The sequence below is a fragment of the Oratosquilla oratoria genome, chromosome 42, assembly GCF_046742065.1.
Source record: "Oratosquilla oratoria isolate Oo_2021 chromosome 42, ASM4674206v1, whole genome shotgun sequence".
Lineage (NCBI taxonomy): Eukaryota > Metazoa > Arthropoda > Malacostraca > Stomatopoda > Squillidae > Oratosquilla > Oratosquilla oratoria.
The window spans coordinates 5017913-5032912 of record NC_134818.1 but is presented as its reverse complement, the minus strand read 5'-3'; the positions used below and the strand labels follow the sequence as shown (position 1 = coordinate 5032912).

Sequence of the window (15000 nt, the reverse complement as noted above, 5' to 3'; positions counted from 1 at the left end):
CCCTTGTTAAATCCTTTGATCCACTTGAACACCTCTATTAGATCACCCCACACTCTGCGTCTTTCCAGAGAGTGTAAGTTAAGGTGCCTAAACCCGTCCTCGTAAGGTAAATTTCTTATCATTTTGATCACTCTCCTCTACGCTGATTGCAGTGAATTGATATCCATTCTATAGGACGGAGACCAAAACTGTACCGCATAGTCAAGGATGGGTCTAACACTAGACAGTTTGATAATTACCTCTGCACTTTTATTCGTAACTGTCCTAGCAATGAAATTTAATGCTATATTCGGTAGTAACAGCGAATACCAATCAAATTATTCCGACAGTCCCCGTGGGGTTCGAGCCGAGGTCTCGCTCATTGCTAAACCAACGACTCTGTCGGCGAGGAGGCGTCGGTTTAGCGATGGCCGCCGAGACCTCGCCGGCTGCGGAAGGCTCGACTCAAAAAGGGATCGATGATATAAGAATGCATACTGTACTACCCAAGTGCCGTTGGGGAATAATCAAGTCGTGGTCTAGGTTGTCGTTCCTTTTAACGGTCAATGGATTAGTACAATGGTATCGTTCTTGCCTCGTAAGAAGCAGTTGCTCATGCAAGGGTTCGAATCCCAATGATAAAGCACACACACACACACATATATATATATATATATATATATATATATATATATATATATATATATATATGTATATATATATATATATGTATATATATATATATGTATATATATATATGTATATATATATATGTATATATATATGTATATATATATGTATATATATATATGTATATATATATATATATATATATATATAAATACATGTATGATATACATCAGCGTGTAAAGTGCGGCAAAGTGTAGCTAGAGTGCTTTAGTCCTGGACATATGTTCGTGAAAATTCTGGTATAATGTTTGTTTGTTTTTTTTGTTTTTTTTAACGAAACAGTGAGCATGAGGAGCAAATCTCCTCCATGGTCCATAATTACTTGTCTCTCAATTCATTCATGTACTTCATCGAAGTAAAACCAAGATGTTCGGGGCTAAACTTTTTTTTCACATTTGAATAAGATCTCCCTGCGTCAGCCAATTGGAAACCTCAAGATGTTAATCGAGGTTCTGCGCCCGCCAGTAAGGTTGTAGATTACTACAGTAGGTGAAGGTGCTCGTTAGTAAGAGAATGGATGGTATAAAATAAACTCCAATTCTCTCGAGTCTTGTTTATTGGAAATAAAGTGCGAGTATAGGCGACCTAAACCGCTGTCTTCTCTGTGAGACATAATTCTTTATGCAAAAAGGGTATACTACACATTCAGGAGCACTGCGAATAATTTTGTTTAAGTATTACAATTCTAACCATACAGAATATTAATTCTAACATATATATATATATATATATATATATATATATATATATATATATATATATATATATATATTTACATATTGATATTTGGAACATAAGAGTATTCATTAAGATATATTTCCGTAATATAAATTCCAACAGAGTGACAATCAATAGAGAAATTAATTATGGTGCGCGTATTTCTACAGAAAACGATTTCTTGAAGGCGTGACTTTGCTACAAGGTAACGTCTCCTCAGCTGAATGAAGCCGCCTGGTGTAAGCAGCAGCAGAATCCATCATATATATATATATGTATATGTATATATATATATATATATGTGTGTGTGTGTGTGTGTGTGTGTGTGTGTGTGTGTGTGTGTGTGTGTGAGTGAGTGAGTGAGTGAGTGAGTGAGTGAGTGAGTGAGTGAGTGTGTGTGTGTGTGTGTGTGTGTGTGTGTGTGTGTGTGTGTGAGTGAGTGAGTGAGTGAGTGAGTGAGTGAGTGAGTGTGTGTGTGTGTGTGTGTGTGTGTGTGTGTGTGTGTGTGTGTGTGTGTGTGTGTGTGTTTCAAACCCCAAAACAGAGCGAAGCAGCACTACCAGAACACCAACTCTTTGCGCGTAGCCGGAAAGACTTCTTAAATTCATTTTGACTCAGCTATTGTTCTAACAATAACATAATGAGTAACAATAACAACGCTCTCTTCTTCTTCTTCGGCAGAGACGACGACGCCTGCGGAGGACAGGCTCAAGTGTGAGACGGACGACCATTGCTCACCGTTCACCAACTCGGTGTGCAACGTCACGACCAAGGTGTGCGAGTGCCCGTCAACGCTCACCGTCTACATACCGACCAACAAGTTCTGCGGAGCACGTGAGTTACTTACTCAGACGTTCCCTGATTCTGTGGACGTCGTCAGTCTTGTTATTGGTCTTCTTTCTTCCTCCTCTTCTTCTTTTTTTCTTCCATTTTCTTTTTCCTCCTCTTCTTTTTCTTCCTTTTCTTTTTCGTTTTTTTTTCTTTCTCTTCTTTTTTATTTTTTCCTCTTCTTTGTCGCCTTTTTTCTTCCTCTTCTTTTCTTCCTTTTCTTTTTGTCTCCTTTTTTCTTTTTCTTCCTCTTTTTCGTCTTCTTATTTTTTCTTCATCTTCTTCTTCGTCTTCTTCCACTCTTTGTTCTTCTTCTCCTTCTTCATCTTCATCTCATCATTCTCTTCATACTTCTTCTTTCTTTCTTTTTTTACTGTGTGAGTGGTTGTATGTGTGTTTACGTGTGTGCGTGTGTGTGTGTGTGTGTGTGTGTGTGTGTGTGTGTGTGTGTGTGTGTGTGTGTGTGTGTGTGTGTGTGTGTGTGTGTGTGTGTGTGTGTGTGTGTGTGTGTGTGTGTGTGGTACAGCGGTCCGAGTACGAATCCCGCCCAGCACTGAAATAATTTCAGTCTCACACCCGTAGATTATTGCTGGCAGAATGCATTGATTGTAAACTTTACGTTTTTAACATAAAGGTAGAGAGCCTTTCAGGATTTTATTATACTAAACGCTTTCCAGACAATTGTAATACGTCTCTTTATTTCATTTTCATGATCTTTCGTCGCTTTCACCATCTGCCCTAAATAATTATATGTGTGTTGAGATTAGGTTCTGTTTCATTAATGTTTAGGGCTTCAAGAATGGGGAGACGGCGCGGTGTACGTCCAGGCATGATGTGATGATGTCAGTGTTCTCTGTGAGCATTTGTCTTGTTTGGGTCTCCTGGTGTTCCTGGCTTAAGTAGGCTCTTGAGGCTCCAGACGAAAGATGCTAGGTACCTGAGAAGACGTCTGCTCAGCTTCATGATCGTTATGCCGACGTAGGTGGAGGGGGGTTGCACAGTTCCCTCGTTCACAAGCGAGCCATTAGATGATATGCGATTGTTGAGCTGGTTCTTTCTTTAGGTTTGGGCTATGTCGTAGTAACATATGGCTGGTCATCTGGTTTTTATGATATATTACTAAGTTTATTCTCATAACAGGATTTGTAGGTTTGACATCTCGTTATAATTCAAGTCTCCCCTCTCCTTTTTTATATGCCGTAGAGAAATAGGTTCGATAATCTATCTTTATTTCTTCATTTTTCACTATGGTATCTTGCTGGGTATGATACCAACGGTCAACGATTTTCTTAGTGTGTCAATATCTCTTTTGTTGAATCCGTTCTTTAACAGTACTTGTGTTGACCTTCTATTTCCGTGTGAACTTGTACCCATGTGCTGCAGTGAGTAAGAGATCTCTGTATATAGGCACTAATGGTAGTTTTTGTACCTTTGTGGACATTCACTTCTTCCGTTAATACATTGGCCGGTGTTTGTAGGTTTTATATAAGTGTGTGTATGTTGAGTTTTTCTTGTTGTTTAAGAAGACTGTCAAGGAATGGCATGGTTCCTTCTACGCTATTTTCAATCGTAAAGGTTAAGCCGGAGGCATCTTGAAGACAGTTCTTAAGTAATACTACTGTGTATCTTCATTACGTGTAGTTTTTATGAAGATACCATCAACATAACGGCAATAGATTTCCGGTTTTTCAAGTTAATGAACACTTCCTCTTCAATACAAACCATAAAGAGAGTTGCAAATAAGACTTCGTGTGGGGAACCCATAGCGACGCCGTCCATTTGTTGAGATTTCAATCCGCGGGAGCAGGCGAAAGGTGCTTCTGCAGTGCAGCGCTGGAGAAGACTACGGAGCGTGGACTCCGCGACTGGAAGATTTGGAGCACTCGTATTGTGGTAGACACGATTAGTGATGTAGTTGATGGTACGTTGGATTGGGATACATGTGAATAACGATTCTACATCCAGAGAAGCTATGGTTCCTTTAGCATTGTTTGCCGTAGGGATGTCCAGGACATCAGTTTGCTGAGTTCAGGCTATAGGTTGCGGGGGTGTATGGAGTCAGTATGGTGCACAACTGTTTCGCGATGTCGTAGGTTTCGCGATTTGTGAGATAATACGTCCGAGATTAATTTCTGATTTGTAGGTTTTTATGTTCCCATAGCAATATCCTATACTGTGGTTTCCTGTTATTGATGGTGATGAGCTTGTTTAATTTCCTTTTTCGGAGATTCCTTGGAGTCCTTTGATGCCTTTTTGAACTTTAGATTCATCAGTGAGAATGGTGTTCATTTTGTCCAAGTACTCTACCTAATATATGGTGTTTATTTCGATATACTCTCTCTCTCTCTCTCTCTCTCTCTCTCTATATATATATAAATATATATATATATATATATATATATATATATATATATATATATATATATATATATATCCGTCCATCTATGTATCTGTCTCAGCCTGTGGGTGTGCGCGTGTTTATTTTTGTGTTTGTGTGTTCGTGTGTATCTATCTATCTGTCTATGTATCTACCTAACTATTTATCTCTGTCTAATACATCTATATATATATGTACAGTATATATATATATATATATATATATATATATATATTATATATATATATACATATATATATATATATATATATATATATATATATATGTATGTATGTATATATACTTTTGGCGCAGGGGTTCGCTCTAATACAAACTGAGTTTACCACAACAGCATTCTGACAATTATTAAGTGGTGAGAAGGTTGATAATTGTCAGAATGCTGATATATATATATATATATATATATATATATATATATATATATATTATATATATATATATATATATATATATATATATATATATATATATATACTTATTTTTTAAGTTCGAGGGAACAAAGTACTGTAGGATGGGAGTGGGCGGCAATACCCGGTGGAAGTATAGTTGGAATTGCTTTTCCTGGGTGACTTGCTCCTCCTCGTTGAATCATGGAAACAGTGCAGTGCACTGGGGCCCAAACTCCGGCACTTGCTTATTGACTTGCATTTATTTTGGATACAGACGGTCAATTCCCAAAAATCTTTGGGACGGAGAAGTTGGTGTCGCTGTAGTTTCCATGCATGTGCACAGGTGTGCAATTACAGAATGTGGTGAAGCTATTCCGTGCAAACAGGAAACCGTAAACCTTGGCTAAAGGCTTAGTTCGCAGATGCAGCCACGTTGACACGTGTGTTGGCTGTGCTGCAACAGCAGCTCTGTTCTGCAATTTACTGCACATCCATTAATGGATGGGCACGGGTTGCACGTGGACAAATGGTGCGTTTGTGAAAAAGCAAATATGCATACGTACGTGCAAGCATATAGACACACAACCTAACGTACGCACACGCGTGTATACAAATACATTCACGTAAATGGAAATGGACATGCGCTAAAACACAAAGAGCGTTCGAATCTCGTAGGCAGATCGCTCATCCCATATCAGCAAATCCTTTGTCTCTCTATTTTTTCGTGCTTAATATCATTGTCATGTCACCTTCCTCTTTTCTCTCCTCCAATGTGGGAAATTTTTCAGTTTTAACCCACTTGTCTTGTGATTTATATTTAGGATCATCTTGGTTGCTCCCCCGTTGTATTCTCTGTATTATTTCTTATATATTTCTGTAGATGGGATAAACAAAAACACTCTACATTCCAATCTGGGTCGGATCAGACTTTCAATATTTTTTGTTCATCATTTCCTCTTCCATACGATAAAACGCCACTTTTTTTTCTCAGCAAAAATATAACTTCATCCTGTTATCATCTTTGTGATTTTCTGAAGATTGATCCTCCTTGGTTGAAATTCTTATATCGTTTTCCTCCTTAGTCTTTGCTATTAATTGATTTCCCATTTTGTATTCTCTTAACTCTCCGGTTTTACTTAGGATTCACTTCCAATCCAGGTTCCATTCATAAGCCTTATCTATAATATCTCGTGATAATTCGCAACCCCCTTTGCTTCTCCCCTTCATGATCTTGGCATCATATACAACAAAAGTTTGCATGTTTTTCTATTCTATTTGTCGTGTAACTTCTGTACAATAGGAATATTACAAGTGCCAGAATTGAACCCTGTGGTACTCCACTAATCACTTCTCTCCAGTCCAACTTTTCATCTTTCATTATTGGTCTCGTACGTCATCATTTAAAACTTCTTTTGTCAATATCATTGCTGCTTCTGTAAGATCTCCCAAGCGTTCCAAATTTAGTATCAATATTTTGTGTAGCTCTTAATTACTCCACTGGATCATGAACCATGTCCGTCGACATGTTCCCCCATTTGTCTCGATTTTGAGTTACTTCAAACCAATCTTCTCCTCCACCTCCTTCCGTAAATGCAGCTCTGACTCCATCGATCCACCACCGTCTCCTTGGCCCTCTCTGTCTGCGTCCGTCCACCACTCCCAACTGAGTTCTCTTCAGCAATCCATCCTCATTCATGCGGCAACATGTCCAGCCAAGCAAAGCTTTATTCTCTTGATAACGTCAACTATCTTCTCTTGGTTTGTATATTCACTTCATTCAGTGCTTGCTATGTCCTCTCCTCCATATATTCTCCTCCCTATCATTCTCCATTGGTCTGATAAACTGTATTATACAATCTCAGGGTCGTTTTCTTGTTCACACTTTGTTTCTTCATAATTGCTATCAAACTGAAATAACATCGGTTTGCAGTTGTGATTCTTATTCAAAATTTCAATCTTTATATCATTTCTGTTAGTCGTTGTCGGCCCAAAAGAATTAAATTTTCCTTCTTCTATTTCCTCGTCGTTTATTACCAGATTCCCATCGCCTTCTTAGCGGCTTATTTTTAAGTTTGTGTAGCAAGTGGCCGAAAACTTTTTCCAAATCTAGGTATACATAGTCCACCCTTCCCTCTCTCATACCAAGCATCAACCACTCTAGTCTAGCAGGTTGGTTACACGAGACTTTCCAAATTGGTTGTGACCCAATGATCTTTTCTTCTCAGAAAGTTTCATTCATCATTTACAAATGTCGACACATTTTGTCTATGCTCGTAAATGACGCTACTGTAAAACAGAGCAGGCCCTCCTTGTTTCTTCCTTTGAATTTTGGCAACAAATTACCAGATTCCCAGTCCAATGGTATTTTAATATATATGATATATATGTATATATATATATATATATATATATATGATATATATGTATATATATATATATATATATATATATATATACATACAAAAGCAGGAGATTTTCTCTAATGCATACTTTATTGAAGGGATTGAATGTTCTGCATTACAGATTTTCTTCAGAACATTTTCTTTTCGTCTCAGTAGTGTTTTTCTTTCTTATAATTTGTGGATAAGTTTTCCGTAGTTTTGATCCATATTAATTACAGACATATCGTGATTTCGAGTTTCTTAACCCTTTTCCAGTAGCTTTGTTAGAGATGTTTTTTCTTCCGTGTCTCGGGTGAGAATGCGTCGGGAAGCTGGGGTGGGCGCTATTTGTATGCGTCACCTGGGCCGAGCACGTTTGCATTCAATCCTGATTGGTCAATACTGATTGAGGCTGGATCGGTGCAGGATAAGGGAATCTTGTAGGTCCTCAGCTTGAAAGTTAAGACTTGGATTTGAATGTTTAATATGTAGTGCTTCCAGTAAGGGCAGACGGCGTACATCTTCACATCTAGATCTTATCTCTGCGTTTTCTTCCAATATTTTCCTAGTGAGAGTAGTTCTATGTACCTCATTAAGGTGGTTCTTGGGCGCTCCTGCTGTGAGTTGATAGCTTAGGCGTCAAAACAGATTCATGGTCGTCATCCCGGTATAGGTTGATGGTAAGGCTTCACAGTTTCATCACAGCTGAATACCTGATGTGCGAGGTGCTCCTTGGTTGAGATGAGCTGATGGAATTCATGCACGAAACCCTCAGCTGCTTTCGTTTCAGAACTCTCTGCCTCTCCATGCCTGACGACGCTATGAATACCAGTCCTCTTCTTGAAATTAATGAACCAGCCGTGACTGGCTTTAGATGCGTCAGTTGATATATCTTTTGTCGGTGTTCCAGGATTCTGCTTCAGGAGATCCCCATACAGCGATCGTACTTTCTCGCGGTTGTTGGTCTCCGTAATCGTATCTTCGGCGATTTGCTTCTCGTTGATCCACAGGAGAGGCGAATATTCCATCTCTTTGTGGAGAGATTGCTTCTTTGGGGAGCTTGGAGACACCCTTTGCTGTTGTAACGGCCTCGATCTCGTCCTTTTCCTACAGGATGGTGTAGATCGTCGACATGCTTCTGTCGTAATGACATGCTACACGCACTCCTCTCTCATGTTTACCAATGATTTCCTTCTTCAGTTCTGTCGTAATCAGCTTTTTCTTCTCAGCCCTGTCCTTCGCACTAACCTTCCTTAAGACGCCTTTGGCTAACACAACTAATTATCATGAAACAACGCACAAAGCTAGAAGAAGAAAAGTGGGGAACACACAATAGGGATGCTGCCACAACGACATAAACATGTGAACTGAGTGAGCAGAGGCTGCACTTATTGGCAGAGGGCGTGCGAGCTGACCGCCGACTGGAGGTCGCCTGCATGAAATTCGCTCGTACTGCGGATTTCCACCTCGTACTTTAAGACAAACACTCGCACGTGGCTCGGTTCGTACAGTAGATTACTCGTACAATGGTGCACCCGTATTGGGAGGTTCTACTGTATATATGTATATGTACATATAGATGTAAGTATATATTTATTGTATATGTATATATATGTACTGTATATATACAGTGTGTGTGTGTGTGTGTGTGTGTGTGTGTGTGTGTGTGTGTGTGTGTGTGTGTGTGTGTGTGTGTGTGTGTGTGTAAAGAGACGGTGTTAGAATATATCTGACATATATTTCTCCGACTTTTAATCCTTCATCTCTTTTGCAGAGAAATTGTAAATTTTGGTGGCATATATTCAATGGAGCTGATTCTGCCCTTTTTTTTTAGTAAACCTATGATATGATTCTTTATTATGAATCAGGATTTTTCTTAGCACAATGAAAACCTGTCAATAAATTGAGCAATATACAGGTAAATGAAATGTGAACTGAGCCCATGCATTTTCTTTTGATTTGTGTTATTCCCGATGCGGTCATCTCCGCGTTTCAACTCTCGCTGTATTGCCTTAGATGATCAAATCGCCTTGCTGAACCTATGGTAGAGTGTGCATAAGTCGTAAAACCCAGCGAGAGTGTTAATGGAGCCGCATTCGGTAGGTGGAAGCTGTCAGGAGGTTGCTGGGTATGAACGCATTAAGTCGTCACACTTGAGGGTGTTGCTCTCCCTGCCTGTCAATTCGCTTGAGTATTCAATGATTATTGTGTAAGGGAGAAGTATATATTAGTTGGCCTGCCTGCCTCTCTGACTGCTTGCCTCTTTGCTTATCTAGTCGTTTTCTACTGTTTCGTATTTTGGTACGAGCTTACCTACCTGTCTACATGCCTGCTTACTTGTCTATTTGTCTCTGCCTACCCTTCTGTTTGTTTTTATGTCTGTATGTTTTTTTTCTGATTGTCTGTCTGTCTGTCTATTTGTGTGTGTGTGTGTGTGTGTGTGTGTGTGTGTGTGTGTGTGTGTGTGTGTGTGTGTGTGTGTGTGTGTGTGTGTGTGCGCGCGCGCATGGGTGTGTCTGTCTGTATGCCTATTTCTGCCTGCCTGTCTGTCTTTGTTTGTTTGTCTGTCTATATGTTTGCGTTATCATCTGTTTATCTGTCTGTGTCTATCTGTCTCTGTGTCTCTGTATATCTGTTTTCCTGTCTGTGTAGATACTTGCGATAGTCTGTTGTGAAGTGGTATCTCCCAGTCTAGCTGCTGTCTGCTGCTGCTGCCTGTTTGTTTTCCTGCATCTGTCCTCTCCTCTCTACCTTCCTCTCCTCTACTGTATACCTCCCAACCTGCATGCCTGTTTCCCAGTTTGCCTCTTTGCTTGCTTGCTTGCGAATTCAAAGCCGCCCATCGCATTAAACTACGCATTAGCCTACCTATCTCCCTGACTATCTAATTCCCTGTTTACCTCTTTGCCTGCTGGCCTCACAGCCCTCTAGCCTGCCTGCCTGTCCGCCTGCCTGCCTGCCTGCCTGCCTGCTTGCCTACTTGCGACTGTCGCGTTGCGGTACCCGATCGATACTACATCACGCAGAAGAGACCAGACCCGATGGAAGCGAGAGGGTGGATGGAATTCTACCCCGACTTGTGCTCGGAACTCTACACAGACACAAACCTGTGCAGATTGCTGTGGCCGCACCTTTGCGATTACACGAAAATACACACACACACACATATGAACATATACACACACGCACACACACACGAACACATACGCACATACAAACACATACGAACATACACACACACACATACAAATCCACCCACACACACACATACGAACATACACACACACACACATACATACACAAATACACACACATACACACACACACACGATTGGTAGAGTCTCCGACTGTCACTACGGCGGTCCGGGTTCGAATCCTGCCTAGGGCTGAAATAATTTCAGTATCGCTGCGCTCCGAGTCGTTACTCCAACTCTCGTAGGCGGGGAGTTGGGTGTGTGTGTGCGTGTAAGGTCACAGCATTACCCATAGATCGGTCATACGAGCTCTGAGCTCTCTTCCGGGAGGGAAATAGCTGTCGATCATGAGTCCAGCACGTGATCCAAAGACCAAGGTGAATACACGCACACACAAATATATACACACGACCACACACACACATACATAAATACATACACACATGCACACCCTTGAATGCATACACACATAAATACACACACGCACATGTGGAAAAACAGTTTTCCACATAGAGTTTTAGACACTTGGAACAAACTGGATAATGAAATAGTAAGCGCAAAAACCATTCACGAGTTTAAAAGCAAACTAGACACTGAGAGATACAATGGCGGGACAACACGACCATAGCTCCCCTTCCCGCAAAATACAACTAGGTAAATACACATGAATACATACACAAGTACGCACGCACGCGCGAGCGAGCGAGCGAGCGAGGCTTCCTTTTGTAGTGGTTGCTACGCAAGCAGGCCCATTGCAGACTCGAAAGCCTGCCAAGCAGCCAAAAGGGTCTCCCATAGATCAGACTCCGTTGTTTGTTGTTGGAGCAGGTGGCAGCTATCGAGTCCAGTACGTGATCCAAGACCCTTGTGGCCAATCAAAGACTTCGCGCCTGCCTGCATAGTTTCAGGGGACCTGCTCAATTTGAATATCAAAATGTGTGCAGTTTGCATGTACTTACCTCATGTTATTGAAAATACGTGTTTTCTATTTGCACCGACCTGCCTGTACAACTTGTACATCCTTATGTTTTGCAAAAACTTCTGGCACGGCCTGCCTACGTCTGCACACTACGAGTAGAACTACTTTGCTGAAAGAGATCTATCCAGCCTATACACAATTGTACTCTCTGTAGGGGCTGCACAGTCCTAACCATTGCTGATATCAAGACTAAAAATGACCTCTTCACCTTGCTGACGTCAAGGTCTGGGGACACATTCCTATCCTGCTGACGTCAAATCTGTTTCAGTATTGGACTGTACGTTAGGAAGTTAAAGCCCCATGTACAATGCTTGTGCATATTAAATTTGCACAAGAAATGTAAGGTCTTGGCGGATGTACACGCCTGAATTCCTACTGAAGAGTTTCGATGGCAACTTAGCAAAGTATTGGTCAGGTTTTCGGCAGTGAGGCGCGACATTAGAATGTCCAGTCTTAAGTGTCAGAAGCCAGTTAGGAGCCTTGTAACGTGAGAAATAAAAAAAAGATACACATCCAAATCATACCTATCTCTCCTGTCCACATCAAATGCAGAATGTAAGTGCCCAGCCTGTTGCCAGAATGTACCTCTTTAGTTTCTTTACGTCATAACCGGGGCCCACCTAACCATCTTGCTAAAGTCATAGCCAAGTACATCCGTTTTCTTTGATGGTGCTTCGACCACCATCCCAAATGTATCTACTCGTCATCCTGCGTCGTATTCAGAAAGATCTTTCTCAACTGCTCATTATACCCGCCGCACACTCAGACTAGACGTGTTTAATCAGACGACGCCATGGCAAAGACGTCCATTCTCCCCAAGTCACAGCCAAAACAGACCTGTCTACCCTGCCGCTGATGCCATAGGCAGAACACATCTTTCCGTCCAAACGACGGCATAGCCAAAGCACACATTAATTCTGCTGTCGTCATAACCATAATCCACCTGCTCACCCTGCTGACGTCATAGCCGGAACACATGTCCACCCTGTTAACGTCACAGCCAAAACACGTTTACTAATTATACAACCAAAATATACTTGGCCAATTTGCACGCCGCGTCCTGTTTCATACCGGCTGTCTGTCCCTCCCCCCTATCACGTTATCTGCGGTAATGACGGGGATTGTTTAAAGTGGACATATATCCTCCTAAATCCACACAAACCCAAATTATCCTCGTGAACGATACATTATTTTCATGTGACCAACTCAGATTTATCTGTCCTCAAATGCAACGTGGCAGGCGCTTCGAAGGTTTAAAACGTTTTGTAAGCCTATTCCTCGTCTCTTTTTCCCTCGTCTCCTCCTTCCTCCTCTTCTGACCCCATCTCCTCCTCCTCTCCTCTTCTGTTCGTTCTCTCACGTAACGATTAATGATTTGCCTGACTTCTTCCAACGACAGCCGAATATCCACCATAACTAATTGTACAGTGGCCCAAAAAGTATCATTATTGTGGAGTTTCATTAACTCAGGTTTGTATCCTGTTGTTTTGATAAGGTTGGCAAGTGTAATTGGAAGACATTCGTTAATGATATGTCACATTATACATGGGTTCTCCGTTAATAGTGTGGCACACCATACGATGATAGCTTGAGATTGTCTACAGGGATACAGCTATAGTTTATATCAGTAGCGTGTCACACTATCATGCCATAACCATCTATAAAAACTTAGCGAGAAAATCTCGTAAACTTTGTGTATTAAATGAAATATTAGGTGGGACCAAGGCCAGAGATACAGTCTGTATATGTACAGATATAGTGACATGGTGCCCGAGACAAATGCACATCCTTGATTACAGTAAGCCAACTTCTACTCTACCTATTACTTACATGTGTGTACGAGTATGTATATATATTTTATGAAAAGGTTCAACAAATACAAGGATAACAGTTTCTAGCAGGTTGGGTTCTCAAACTATGGTATTTTGAAATTTGAAGATTAAGCTTGCCTGTGAACTCTGAAGACGTAGGTCCCTTGCTTTGACGTTTCTACAATTGAGGTCTGTCTGGAACTAGAGCTCTGAGTAGTCTGATGCAACATTAGAAAGGACTGTATTGGGAGGGACTCTTACGAGTTCGAAAAGAGCTCAAAAGGCTACGGGTTATATTGACTTTAAGTAATTTCTCAAAGTTCAATCCCTGATTTATCAAACCAAAATTTATTACACAGATTTAACAAACAAATAAAGAGGAGGGAAGTTAAATCATATCTTATTTAAAGTTATGATAAGCGCGGTTCGAAGTTTCAGGAAATGCTCTTGAATCGAAAGAAGTAAACAACACTTTGAGGGAAAGTTTCCCAAACAAAGGTAAGCACTAACAGATTCCCAATAACAATTACCACATTTTATTTAGGTGACCACTTCAAAGACATACCACGTCCCTCAAGATCTAGGTTATTACATATTTATCTGTTGTTGTTTTTTCAGCGGCACTGTTGAACACAACATGCGAGTACACGCAGCAATGCACAGAGAACGACAAACATGCCCTCTGCGAGAACCGGCAGTGCGTTTGCTCCAAAGACTTCGAATTCCGGTACTTCCAGTCGAACTATTTAAAGTGTGCGACACGTAAGTACGCCTTGATGACCAGTTTTATGGTATGCTATTGTATAAAGTTATTGTGAAAACTAACCCACGAAGCAATCAAACTTTGCATTTGTAGAGTAAGAGTGGGAATACGAATTCCTTTTACAGTGCCACTAACTTACTAAGATGAACTGAAACAGTGTAAAGGAAATTGCCGCCGATGAGATCCCTTCCCCGTTGTAACAATGCACTCTTTAGACGGCTTTATGCAGGTCATTTTTCACACCACCACCTAGTTCAGTTGGTGCTGTTTTAGTATGTGGCCTACCTTTTTGAAACTGGTTTAGTATAAGTATGTGGTCTACCCTATTTGAATGTGTCCTACCTCAGGAAAAGATTGAAATGAACAACAATACTATAAAAAAATATTTCATTTAAACTTAACCCTGGCTAATGTAACCTAGTTGGGTGCATTCCTCAGTGTATTGAATAGATAGGCCACATATTACCATACCAGAGGAAAAAATTCATAGGCCACACACTAAAGTAGCTCAGGTTTGGTTATCATAACAGTTCCCTGTGTATTTTTTATTTATTTTTGTCTCAATATTATTTTTATTGCAAGTCTGTTTATTTTTCACTTGTTTTTCTGTCTCGCCTCAGTTATTATTCAGGTTTTTGTTTTTAATTTAGTTTTCTGTCTTAATTCAGTTATCAACACAAGTTCCGATTCTTCTTTTAATGCTGTAGTCCCATTTCAAGCAACATAATTAATTTTTTATTTTTTCTAAGTTCAATCAACGTCAGAATAAACCTTCATTTGTTTTCATCCAGATTTCTGACTATAATATGAAATTAACATAAGCCACATTTCTTTTATATTTTCTTTCTTATTTGAATTCTTTAACGCAAGA

At 40.4% G+C, this 15000-nt stretch overlaps 1 protein-coding gene across 7 annotated transcripts in view; it reads left to right on the top strand.

Moving 5' to 3' along the window:
• LOC143021457 (uncharacterized) overlaps positions 1–15000 on the top strand; it is a 405777-nt gene that overhangs the window by 264707 nt on the left and 126070 nt on the right. For all 7 annotated transcript variants that reach the window (XR_012965993.1, XM_076178955.1, XM_076178958.1 and 4 more), the window contains exons 4-5: positions 2068–2220; positions 13985–14128. Coding sequence is in view for 6 of the 7 variants with exons in the window: in XM_076178955.1 (XP_076035070.1) it covers positions 2068–2220; positions 13985–14128 (297 nt within the window). In the remaining variant the exon portion in view is untranslated. The remainder of the gene's footprint in view (positions 1–2067; positions 2221–13984; positions 14129–15000) is intronic.